The sequence below is a fragment of the Monodelphis domestica genome, chromosome 5, assembly GCF_027887165.1.
Source record: "Monodelphis domestica isolate mMonDom1 chromosome 5, mMonDom1.pri, whole genome shotgun sequence".
NCBI classification, from domain to species: Eukaryota; Metazoa; Chordata; class Mammalia; order Didelphimorphia; family Didelphidae; genus Monodelphis; species Monodelphis domestica.
The window spans coordinates 213228249-213241961 of NC_077231.1; the positions used below are offsets into that span (position 1 = coordinate 213228249).

Consider the following 13713-nt stretch of genomic DNA (forward strand, 5'->3'; position numbering starts at 1 on the left):
TCACAATCAAGAACATTCTACTAAGGCTAGAAATACTCAAATATCACTGGATAGTATGCTGATTAGCATAACTGAGGTACAGAACCATGACAAAAGGATCCTCTGGACCCAATGCCCCTAAATAAAATAAAACACCAAGCCAGGAAGATACAACCCAGAAAGTGTTTTAACATGTGAAGGTACTATGCTAAGTGGTAAGGATCAAAATAAAGAATGAGATACAGCCTACTCACAAGGGGATGACAAGGGCATAAAGAGAATAAATACAAAGCAATTAAATATAAGGTAGCTTGATAGGGAGGACACTAACAGTTGTGAAGATCAAGTAAGGAGAAAGTGGTAACTGAGCTAAATCTTAAAGGAAGAGAAGGATTTTGTGTTGCAGAAGTAGAGAAGTGTGTATATTACAAGTATAAGGGTCACACAATGCAAATGTACAGAACCAGTAGAACTGTCCTATGTGAGGACCAAATAGAAGACTAGTTTGTCTGATCTTGGATTGCAGGAGAGAGAGTAATTAGTCTAAGAGGCTGGAAAGTTAGATGGGTCAAAAATGTGAAAGGATTTAAAAGCTAAACAGACAAGTTTATATTTTATTCTAGAGGCCAGTAAATTATTAAGACCTTATTGAGTAACAGTAACATTACTGGGACTACATACCAATGATATCAGAGACAAAAGAAAAAGATTACCTATCTAAAAATATTTTTAGTAGCCCTTTTGGTAGTGGCAAAGACTAGGAAATTGAGGAGCTGTCCATCACCTGGGAATAGATGAACAAGTTGTGGTATATAGTTATAATGGAATACTAGTGCATCATAAGAAATGATGGATGAGTTTAGAAAAACCTGGAAAAACTTAGGTGAACTGAGGCAAAGTGAAATGAGCAGAATCAAGAGAGAAATGTATACCACGAGAGAAATATTAAACAACAATCAACTATGAGGGACTAATCTATTATTTGCAAAGCAAGTTTCAAAGATATTCACAAGGGACCCATGATGAAAAATGCTATCTACACTCAAAGAAGGAACTGTTGAAATCTGATTACAGAACAAAGCATACCATCTCCCACTTTATTTCTTTCATGAGTGTCTTATTGTATGTGTGATAAATATCTTTTGTCATGGAATGAACAATATGGAAATATGTACTGCATGAAAGCACTAACATAACCTATAGCAGACTATTTGCCACTTGGGGAGGAGGGTAAGGAGGGAGGGAGAAAATCTGAAATCCAAAATGTCAGAAAACAATTACAAAAATTGTTTCTACATTTAGCTGAAAAAATAAATAATTTCTAAAAAAAGTTAAAAGTGTATTGAGTAGACAATTCAAAAGAACCCATTATGAAAAATGCTATTTGCCTCCAGGAAGTAAACCAATGAACCCTGAGTGCCTATTGAAGCATAACTTTTTTCCCTTTCCTTATATTTCTTGCTTTTTCTTGTATTTTATTTTTGTAACCTGGCTAATATAGAAATATGTTTTGCATGACTTCACACATATAATTGGTATCACATTGCTTGCCTTCTCAATTGGTGGGGGAAGGGAAGAAAGGACGAAGATAATTTGGAATGTAAAAAAAATTTAGATGAATATTTTTAATATTGTTTATTTTTTAAATATTTTTCCTGGGTTACATGATTTATATTGTCTACCTGCCCTCTTCCCTCCCTCCTCCCCCATATCTGACAAGCAATTCCACTGGGTTATTCATGTATTATCACTCAATTCCTATTTCCATATTATTCATTTTTGAAATAGGTAATCTTTTAAAACCAAAACCCCAAATCCTATACCTATACAAACAAGTGATAAATCATATGATTTCTTCTGCATTTCTACTCCCACAGTTCTGTCTCTCAATGTGGATAGCATTCATTCTCATAATCCCTCAGGATTATCCTGAATCTTAGCATTGCTATTAGTAGTGAAGCCTATTACATTTGATCATCCCATAATGTTTAAGTAACTATATACAATGTTCTCCTTGTTCTATTTATTTCACTCTGTTATTCGTCCATGAAGATCTTTCCAGTTCAAATGGAAATCAAGCAGTTCATCTTTCCTTTTAGCACAATAGTATTGCATCACCATCACATACCACAATTTGTCCATCCATTCCCCAATCAAGAGACACGCCCTCATTTTGCAATTTTTGCCACCACAAAAAAATCAGTTATGAATATTTTTTAAAATTTTAAGAGTTTATTTTTGTAAGGAGTTTGTTGAATAGAGAAGTGACATGATCAGATGTCTGCTTAAGAAAAATCACTTGGGAACTCATGAGGAAGGAGAACTGAAATGTTAAGGAGCTTAAGTGTTCTTTTCTTCTCAATTCTAATTCTTCTCTCTCTAAGCCAGGGATTCTTAATATTGCTTTTGAGTGAACATGACTAGGAAAATCTATACATTTATGGATGTGTTCATGTACATATGAATGGTTAAACACATGGGTACTCAAAAGATAATAAATATATAGAAATGCTGATGATTTATGTGGGTATATTTTATACATCCATATATATGTGGATTTATATATAAAATTATTGATGGTTTCAACTCATTTTTATGAATCCTCAGGATCCATCATCTACAAAAATAGTTTTATAATTTCTTTGACCAATCTTATCCTTTCAATTTATTTTTCTTCTCTTATACTAGCATTTCTAATAAAATATTAAATAATATTGGTGATAACAACCAGCCTTGTTACAAAACTCCTGATCCTATAGGAAGGTTTCTAACTTATCCCTGTTACAGATAATGTTTGCTGATGGGTTTTGGTATATATTTCTTATTATTCTAAGGAAAAATCCATCTACCTCTATGCTTTTTAAGTGTTTTTACTAGGAATGAGTATTGTATTTTGTCAAAAGCTTTTTCAACATCTATTGATAATATGATTTTTGTTAATTGCATCTAATCAATAATTATTAATAGTTATAATGATTAATAATACTGGAATTATAACAACTATTAGTGATATTATAGTTAAAACAATAGTTTTTAAACTAATAAGAGCTAATAGCTTTCTTTACATTAAGCTATGTCTACATATCTGGTATAAATCTTGTTTGTTCATAATGTAAAATATTTGTGATTATATTTTCATAGTCTCCCAGCTAATATTTTATTTAGGATTTTTGCATCTATATTCATTAATGAAATCTGGCCTAAAATTTCCTTTCTCTGTTTTTGTTTTTCCTTGTTTAGGTATCATCACCATATTTGTTTCATAAAAGGAATTTAATATCTAATCTTTAATCTAACAAATTGATTAAGAAAAAATAATCATGTCACATATTTTGATTTAATCTGATTTTATCAGAGCTTAGATAAAAACAAAAATAGATCTAGAATAGGCTATCCAATTGTGGAGCTTTCCCACAAAATATCCCAACAGTGGCACTATTGGAGAAAGAATCCTGGTTTACCAGATAAATGGCTAAATTTCATAGACAATATAGTATGTTAGAAAGATCACTGGGTGTGGAGGCAGAAGAACAGAGCACAAGTCCAAGCTCTTCTACTTACTACCTGTATGGGAAGGTTAAAGCAAAGAGAACTAGATGTCGATAAGACTAATGAATATTAATTAAAATTTTAAATAAAATCATTACAAAAAGATTACAACAGCATCAAAAGTTTATTCACTAGAAACATGTCAGATTTATAACAGAGAGATAAAAGTAGTCCAAAATTAGGGGGAAATTAACACAATAAATTACATTTTTAAATGCTACCAAAAGACATATTTTATCAATAGATGCAGAAAAGGAGAATCCTAAGGAGTGGAGTCTACATGGCAGCTTAGAAGCAGCAAAAGCTGAAATGGCTTTTACAATTCTTTGAAACCAATCTTTAAAAAGCACCTCAAAATGACAGAAGTCAAAAACCAAGAGCAAAATGGAGTGAGGGGGCTCTCCCACTGAATAAATGCAGAAAAGGCCTCTAACAAAATACAATACTCATTCATGCTGAAATGAATCTTACAAACATAAGCATAGAAGGTTCCCTTTTTAATGATAAAAAGTATATAACAGAAAGTTAGCATTATTAGCAATGGTGAAATCTTAGGAAATTTCCCAATAGACATGGAAATAATGAAAGATACTATCCCTACTTATTATCCATTTTCTAGAAATGTTATGAATAGAAATGAGACAAGAGAAAGATATTAAAGGCATAAACACTGTAAAATAAGAGATTAAAATTAACCCTAGGGGACAGTGGGGTAGCTCAGTGGATTGAAAGCCAGGCCTAGAGATGGGAGGTCCTAGGTTCAAATCAGACCTCAGACACTTCCCAGCTGTATGACCCTGGGCAAGTTACTTGGCCCCCATTGCCTAGTCCTTACCACTCTTCTGCCTTGGAATCAATGCACAGTATTGATTCCAAGACAGAAGGGTTAAAAAATATTAATCTCATCTACTAATGAAATTATGATTTACTTAGAAATACTCATAGAATCAGCAAAGAAAATGAGATAATTAATAACCTCATTAAGGAATAAGATTCAAAAGAAGTCCACAAAAAAAATCACTAGTGTTTCTATTGTAAACCTAAAAATTTCTTAGACTTATGAATGTTGGAAATTTCCCCATTGGGAAATTTCATACTTGAAAAAATTTCCTACTGATAGTAAGAACTCTATTGGAATATAAAACTCCTTGGCATGGGAGGATCCTTCTCCTCCCTACATAAGACTACTTTAGGACAGAAACCTTTTGCTAAACAATGGAAAGGGCTTTGACCTATGCTTAAGCATAGAACAGGAAGTTCTTTGAGTCATGATTGATTTTAGAATTGATACAATAGAGATACTTGGAATGACAGAACCAGGTCTTGGAAACTACAATCTCCACCCTACTCAGAGTAACGGGATTTAGGAAGGGCTGTAGCAAAGATCAAGATTTAATTATTTGAGAATATGACCTTCAACAGACATGTGCAAAGGCAACAGACTTCTGGGTAGTCCTGGGTTAAGCTAGAGCCACCATTGGCACAGGGGAGACATCGACAGTGATTGGTAGATGTGAGAACTGAGGGGAGGGAACTTTAGGTTTTTTGCTTAAAGATAGCGGGGGTCTGAGGACTAGGAGAAGGAGGTTTTGCTCTGGGGAGGTTTTGCTCTGAAGGAGGTCTGAGGAGAGGGCCTGGAGGGAGAGTTACTGGAGGAGTTTTTTGCTCTGAAGGAGGTCTGAGAGGAGAGAGGTTTTGCTCTGAAGGAGGTCTGAGAGGAGAGGGCCTGGAGGGGGAGTTCCTGGAGAGGTTTTGAAGGAGGCTGTGGAAGGTGAACTCAGGAGGAGTCAGGAGGAGAATTCTCTGGAAACATTTCTTGAAAGGAGGCTCTCTTGAAGGTGGAGCCTGAGGTTGGCATGAGAAGCCTTACCTAGAGAGATCTTGGGTGAGTGATAAAACCAACTGACTGATTTATCTCTTAGGACTGAGGTCTAGGCCTTATTGGCTTGAGGCCCTTAATTCTTATTCCTTTCTTACTTTCTCTCTTTTTCTATTGATTAATCAGTGTATTATAAATTAAATTTCTCTATAAAACCCAGTTGGCTTGGGCATATTCATAAATTGAGAATATATTCCCTGGCGACCATCTTATATTTATATAAAACCAAGACACAGTAGAAAACATATTTCAGCAGTCATAATTGATATATATATATTTCCCTTGCTCCCAAACATTTTAATTATCACAGTTTATGGCTCCCACTCTCTTATCTACAACAATTTAATGCTCAAAACTATTTTAAATCTAACACTATCTAGCAATGAAATCCAGGAGGAAATATCAAAAAGGAATTTCTCATTAAAAATAGCTACAAAATACATAAAATGTCTAGGAGTCAACCTACCAAGGCAAACTCAAGATATTCATTTTAAAAGAGTTTAAAAGAATAAACTGTGGAGTTGTGAATTGATCCAACCATTCTGGAGAGCAATTTGGAACTATACCCAAAGGGCACTAAAAGACTGTCTGTCTGCCCTTTGATCCAGCCATAGCACTGCTGGGTTTCTACCCCAAAGAGATAATAAGGAAAAAGACTTGTACAAGAATATTCATAGCTGCGCTCTTTGTGGTGGCCAAAAATTGGAAAACAAGGAGATGCCCTTCAATTGGGGAATGGCTGAACAAATTGTGGTATATGTTGGTGATGGAATACTATTGTGCTAAAAGGAATAATAAAGTGGAGGAATTCCATGGAGACTGGAACAACCTCCAGGAAGTGATGCAGAGTGAAAGGAGCAGAACCAGGAAATCATTACACACAGAGACTGATACACTGTGGTACAATCCAAGGTAATGGACTTCTCCATTAGGGACAATGCAATGTCCCTGAACAACTTGCAGGGATCTAAAAAACACCATCCACAAGCAGAGGATAAACTATGGGAGTAAAAACACGGAGGAAAAGCAACTGCTTGACTACGGGGGGGGGGGGGGGGGGGGGGGAGATACGACTGAGGAGAAATCTAAATGAACACTGTAATGCAAATACCAACAACATGGAAATGGGTTTGAACCAAGAGCACAGGTGATACCCAGTGGAATCGTGCGTCAGCTATGGGAGAGGTGGGGGGCGGGGGGGAAGAAAATGATCTTTTTTTTCCAATGAATGATGTTTGGAAATGACCAAATAAAATAATGTTTAAAGTGGGAAAAAAAAAAGAATAAAGTGGGGGCAGCTGGGTAGCTTAGTGGATTGAGAGCCAGACCTAGAGATGCGAGGCCCTAGGTTCAAATCTGGCCTCAGACACTTCTCAGCTGTGTGACCCTGGGCAAGTCACTTAATCCCCATTGCCTAGCCCTTACCACTTTTCTGCCTTGGAATCAATACGCGGTATTGGTTCCAATCCAGAAGGTAAGGGTTTAAAAAAGAATAAACCAAGAATTTTTTGTGGTTGTTAAGAACTGGAAACAAATTAAATGCCCCTCAGTAAACAAATGGCTAATAAATTATGGCACATGTATCATTGCATTGAAAAAACAATAGATAAAAAAACTCAGAGAAGAGTAAGAAAGGTATTCTTCAGAAAAGAGCATGGGAAAACTTAAATAAGCTAACTTTAAGAATAAAACAAGTTAAATTACAAGAATAAAAAAGTTATAAGAATAAAAAAGTTAATAAAAACAAGAAAATAATATAAACAATAATAACAACTTAATGACAAAGGGCAAAAAGGGGGAAATGAGTGAGTAGAACTAGTAAGTTTGCCTCTAAAGAGATGAGTAAAATGCACGTGCCTTCCTCACTTCTTTGTTCATCAATAAACAAATGGTTAACAAATTATGGCACATTTATCACTGTATTAAAAAAACAATAGATTAAAAACTCAGAAGAGTATTCTTCAGAGAAGAGCATGGGAAGATATAAATGAGCTAAAATTAAGAGAAAGAAAAAAACAAGAAAATAATATAAACAATGGTAACGATAATGACAAGGCAAAAAAAGGAGAAATGAGACTGAATAGGATTAGTAAGAAGAGGTGAGTAATACATGCCTTCCTCATTTCTTTGCAGAGATAAGAGATGAAAGATATAAAACATTTTGCACAGTTTCAGCCTTCATTGACATTTGGTTAGTTTTGTCAAACAGTTTCTTCTTAACTCTTCATTACAAAAGATAGTTTTCTGGATGGGAGAGGTGGGAGTTTTATTTTGAAATGAAGGTGAAATTAAAAAAAAAAACACAAGATATCAATAAAAAATTTCATATGAGGGGGCAGCTGGGTAGCTCAGTGGATTGAGAGCCAGGCCTAGAGACGGGAGGTCCTAGGTTCAAATCTGGCCTCAGACACTTCCCAGCTGTATGACCCTGGGCAAGTCACTTGACCCCCATTGCCTAGCCCTTACCACTCTTCTGCCTTGGAGCCAATACACAGTATTGACTCCAAGACGGAAGGTAAGGGTTTTATTAAAAAAAAATTTTTTTTTCATATGAAAGAAAAATAACCCCTAAGTGAGCTTGGACAAGTTACTTAAAATCTTTTAAATCTGGACATTCTTGATCTATAAAAGAATTGGAGCAGATGGACTCTAGCTAAAAGATGATCATATGAATTTTCTCATTGAGACTGACCAAGCAATGTGAGGCTTAGAAGATTTCTCCAAATTTGCAGCCCAAATTTGCAGAACAAACCATTGTTCATGATAGCCCTTCCATTTCTTACCTTTCTTCTTGTCAAAGGACTTGCAGATCTCTCCATGCTTAAACTTGCAGATTCTCTGGATGTTCAAGATGGTGGAGGCATTCAATCCTTGATCCCGCAGTAATTTCATTGCATTTTCAGTATGTAGATCATGAGATCGCTTGCACTTCTGAAACCGACATTCTCCCCAAATGAAATGCTTACAAACATGGAGCTTCGTGCAATTATCCTGGAGGTTGCAGGATCCATGAGGCCCTTCACCTCTGTTATAGAAGGGACAGACCTGGCATAGGAGAATGAAGAAACACTTCAAATTATGGCCCACTGCAGTCTTTCACTAATCATCGGCCATTCAGTTTATCTGTCATAATAGATTTGGTCCAGCACAAAAAAACAAACAAACAAAAAAACCTACTTTCTGATTTCCCCTTGTAGACAGACATATTCTCAATGGGGGAGGGGGCGGATGGGACAACTAATCACAACCAAATTTAACACTTTAATGAGAAAAGGATATATAGGATCTTAGCTAAATGTGTGATATATAAGAGAAAAAAGACACTAGAATTATTTTCCTGGGAGTTTCTACATTGTGTAACACTTTTTTCACCTTTCACTTTTAATTTCCCATAATCTTTACTTAGTCTATATCCAAACTGGAAAAGAGGGAGAGAAAAAAAGGGGAAGAAAGGACAAAAATTTCATTGGAACTGGGTTAGCTTTTTTTTCATTAGGTGGTCTCAGAGTATAATATTAAAAACAGATTGAATCTCTTCAATATGCATTCCTCTGGTCAAGAATGGGATCAGAGTTTGGGAAGACTTGTATGAGCTACCTGAGAGTGAAGAATCAGGAAGACAAACAACTAGGAAAGACTTAAGTACTATGATCAACATAATAACTAACCATAGTTCCAGAGGATTCATTATAAAACAATTTTACCCACCTCCTTGAAGAGAGGTGATGGACTAAGTACATCTAGAGATGGATTTTTTTTTTTTTGGACACAACCAATGTTGAAATGTATTATATGTAACTATGCACATTTGATACAAGGTATTTTTCTTCCATTTTCACTGGGGGGAGGTGGAAGATAAGAAAGAGAGGTGTGAATTTCTATTCATCAAAAAAAAATTGTTTAAAAATATTTTTAAAAAAGGGATCCTGAGTGTGAAAGGAATGCTCTACACCTATCCAACTTATTTTTTGGCAGCGGGAAGTGCTTTAGGGTCTGTGATTTCATTGATATGGGGAATTGCCACTGTGGAATTTCTTCTGCTGGCTCTGAGTCAGCTGCATCTCACCCTAGAAGTTCATTCAAGTGCCCAGGGCCTTCTTATCCTGGAAGATCCCATCACCCCAGAAGCCCTTTTCTCCCCGTGATGGGTTCCTCCATTTTTAGGAAAGGTCTGAGCCAACTATATTTCATTCCTTTCCTAGTACTCTTTCTAACTCCCCAGACTTTGCCACCATGCCCTATACAGGGATCTTCCCTTCTATTTTCAACTCTTTTTTGTATATCAACTTTCTTCCCCCCCCTAAAAAATAAACTCCTTGAGGGTGGAGTACCTTTCTTTTTGTTTCTTTTTGTATACCCAGATTTTGACACTTAATAAAAGTTTGCTGACTTCACTTGGAAACTTACTCCACAAATACAAATCCACCAACTTTATATTGATCAATAACTCCATGTCACCATAAGCAATGAATGCCATCCATTTGATTGAAAGAGTGAAAGATGTGTCTTGCCTCTTGGAAACCTGGAGGCCCATAAGCATGAACAGAGGTAGACATTTTCAGAAGGCCAATATGTGAGTTTGTATTGTAAATTTCACTTTTTTGTTGCAAGGGAATATTTTAATATAGGTGTATATATGAAATATATTCACATATATAGGCATACATACATATATGGCAGTGTTGGGGAAGTCACTGGGAAATGATAACAATGTTTAATAACTTTTAAACCTAAGTGTCTAAATTTTTTTATTTAAATATTTGAAAGTTTTTAAATAAAAAAATTAAAAGAAAATGTTTTCTTTAAAAAGTGTAGAGTTCCGCTTCTCTTCTGTTTCTTCAAGATACCCTTTTGATCTAAGTTAAGTGAGTTTCTTTGAGCTCTAATTCAGATGAAATTGTATAGCAGGTAATGATAAAAATATATTTAGCAGCCTAACTGCCATCTTAATTTATTGATTAAAAGGAATAGGGAAATATTTAAAATATATCCTTGTCCTAGGAATTCTCAAGAGTAGGAAGGATCCACACCTCAAACTTGCAGTGTGGATCCTTCCTACTGCTGAGAACCCATGTTACACATCCTGTTGTTTTAGTCTGCATTACTACATTATCCCTGCTTACCTGCTGTCTCTTATAGGCATGTAAAGTCCTGTGTTCCAAAAGAGGAACATGTTGACCCAAGATTAGGTATGCTCCATTTGTGTCAAACCCAAGGAATCATTTGAACCTAATACTAACAAGTGAAGTTAATATTAAAAACAAAAGACACTGACAAAAGGCTTTGAATTTAAAGTTTTAAATGAAAAAAAAAAAAACCCTTCAAACAGTATGTTGCAAATGTGTCAGGTCACAGAAATTCTTTGAACTTAATACTAAGAAACTGAAAAAAATCAGTGTGTGTAGGGACAGGGGAAACAGGATTTGGTTGACCATAATCTCAAAGAGTTGTGTGATATCACAACTAAAAAGTGAATGCAATTGTAGGCTGCATTAGGAGCAACACACAACTAGATCCTGATTTATATGAATAATGAATCCCATAAAGTAGTCACACATATTTGAATTGCACTCATATTCAACGATATCATTTTATAAAATATGGTGCCTGGCTCCAGCCCCATGGAAGCAGGCAATTTGAATTTGAATGTGACCACTTCAAAGGACATGTTATTGGCACTAATCAGGACCTAGCTGTACCTTCCAGAAACAAGGAAATACTAGCTCAGCTGTACTCATGGCCTCATCAGATAAAATTCTGATGTTTTCAGTTCTGGGTGCCACATTTTAGAAAGGACCCTCACCTAGAGTTTCCACATGAGGGTTAGAAGGAAAGTGCAAGGCCTTACATGAGCATTACTTTAAGGAACTGAGCGAGGTTTGGTCTGGAAAACAAAATGTAATATTCAAGTATTTGAAGGGTTAGAATGTGGAGAAAGGAAGATTTATCTTTTTGGCCAAGTGAGAGGAACTAGGAAGTTGCAGAGACAAATTCAGGTTTGATTAAAGGAATTTTTTCCCTAACTATTCATGAAGGGACAGGGTTAGTGATCTTTTGTCTTCTAGACATTTTGATAACTATTTCAATACAAGAGGCCCCCAAAGTCTTAGTACAGTTTTCAGCTGTTAAAAGCTTAAAACTGGATATCCCATATAATTGGTCTTCTTTTTAAATTTTGTGAATGTAAAAACATCATTCACAGAAGAGGTTTCTTCACCAGACTTCCAAAGGGGTCCATTAAAGAAAAAAAAAAAGAGTTTAAGAAACCTGTGTTAGAATAGCATGGGTTGTTGGGAAGTGAATATTGCAAAAAAAAAAAAAAGGCTATCAATTTTTTTAAAGTAACACACATGGATTAGACTTCTTATCCAGTTGTATAACGTAGCTCCTTTTATTCTGAAGTTAGTTTTTGGGCAAGTTCTCATAGAAATGTACACAGTTAATATCAAAAGGTGACCAAGGGGAATGAATCATATGTATAAGGTCAGGAGCCAAGTGAGGACAAGAAGGCTGCCCAGAGTTCTAAGAAGGCACTGCCATAGGAAATAGTAACTGATTAGAAGTTAAGGATTTTAATATTCAGTCAAATAGGAACAAACAGAATTGCATCTTTTTAGTATTCAGTGGCCACTAAGTCCAACCCACTCATTAAAATAATTCTCTACAACAAAGTAATGGATAATTTCTCATTCAATCTTTGTTTTTGTTTGCTTATGATTTTTATAAACTTATTTTATTTTGCCAATAACAGGTAATAATCATTTTCCACATAAGTTTTCTAAAGTTATAAGATCCAAATTGCTCCCTCTCCCTTCACTTCCCTTTCCAGAGATGGTAAGCAATTTGATCTGGGTAATATATGTATTATTATGCAAAATCTATTTCCACATTGTTTACTGTAAGAGAATACTCATATAAAACAAAAACACTAAATTTAAAAAAAACACTACAGTAAAAAATAGCATGCTTTCTGACACCAGCACTTCTTTCTCTGGAGGTGGATAGCAGTCTTTGTTATAAGTCCTGCAGAATTGTCCTAGATCATTGTATTACTGAGAGTAACTAAGCCCTTCACAGATGATCATTCCACAATAATGTTGTTACTGTGGACAATGTTTTCCTAGTTCTGCTTATTTCACTCTGCATCAGTTCATGTAGGTCTTTCCAGCTCTTTCTGAAATCATCTTGTTCATCATTTCTTATAGCACAATAATATTCTATCACCATCATATATATACCACAATATACCAAGTTTTCCCCAAATTTGATGTACATCCCCTCACTTTCCAATTCCTTGACACTTCAAAAAGGGCTGCTATAAATATTTTTGTATAAGTAGGTCCTTTCCACCACCACCCTTTTTAAAAAATCTCTTTGGGGTAAACCTAGTAGTGGTATTACTGGATCAAAGAGTAGGCATAGTTTTATAGCCTTTGGGGCACAAAAAATTCCAAATTTCCCTTCAAAATGTTAACAATTCTACCATTAGTGTCCCAATTTTGTCATATCCCCTCCAATATTTATCATTTTCCTTTTCTATTATATTGGCCAGTCTTATAGGTGTGAGGTGGTACCTCAGAGTTATAATTTGCATTTCTTTAATCAAGAGTGATTTAGAACATTTCTTTCTATGATTATTGATAACTTTAATTTTTTCATCTGAAAACTGCTTATTCATATCCTTTGAACACTTGTCAATTGGGGAATGGCTGGTATTCTATAAATTTGACTTAGTTCTCTATGCATTTGAAAAATGAAACCTTGAAAAACGAAAATCAAGATATGTGTTATAAAATTTTTATCCAGTTTGTTGTTTCTCTACTAATCTTGGTTATACTGGTTTTGTTTGTATATAACCTTTTGAATTTAATAGTCAAAATTATTCATTTTATATCTTGCAATGTCCTCTATCTCTTGTTTAGTCATAAATTCTTCCCTTCTCCATAGATCTGACAAATGATCCTATGTTGCCTTAATTTACTTATGATAACATCCTTTATGATAAAATCATATACCCATTTTGACTCTTTCTTGGTAGAGAGTGGGAGATATTGATCTATACCTAGTTTCTGCCATACTGTTTTCCATTTTTCCCAGCAGGTTTTGGCAAATAGTGAGTTCTTATCCCAAAAGTTGGGATATACCAAGCACTAGTTTGCTGAGGTCATTTATCCTTCATTTATTCCATTGATCCATCATTCTGCTTCTGAGCCAATACAAGATTGTATTGATGATTACTACTTTATATTGCAGTTTGAGACCTGGTATTGTTAGGCCACCTTCCTTCATTTTTTAAAAATTAATTC

At 35.1% G+C, this 13713-nt stretch overlaps 1 protein-coding gene across 4 annotated transcripts in view; it reads right to left on the reverse strand.

Moving 5' to 3' along the window:
* Positions 1–13713, reverse strand: part of LOC100022917 (protein mono-ADP-ribosyltransferase PARP12-like) — a 69712-nt gene that overhangs the window by 40030 nt on the left and 15969 nt on the right. For all 4 annotated transcript variants that reach the window (XM_016426181.2, XM_056799752.1, XM_016426182.2 and 1 more), the window contains exon 3: positions 8191–8452. In XM_016426181.2, the coding sequence (XP_016281667.2) occupies positions 8191–8452 (262 nt within the window). The remainder of the gene's footprint in view (positions 1–8190; positions 8453–13713) is intronic.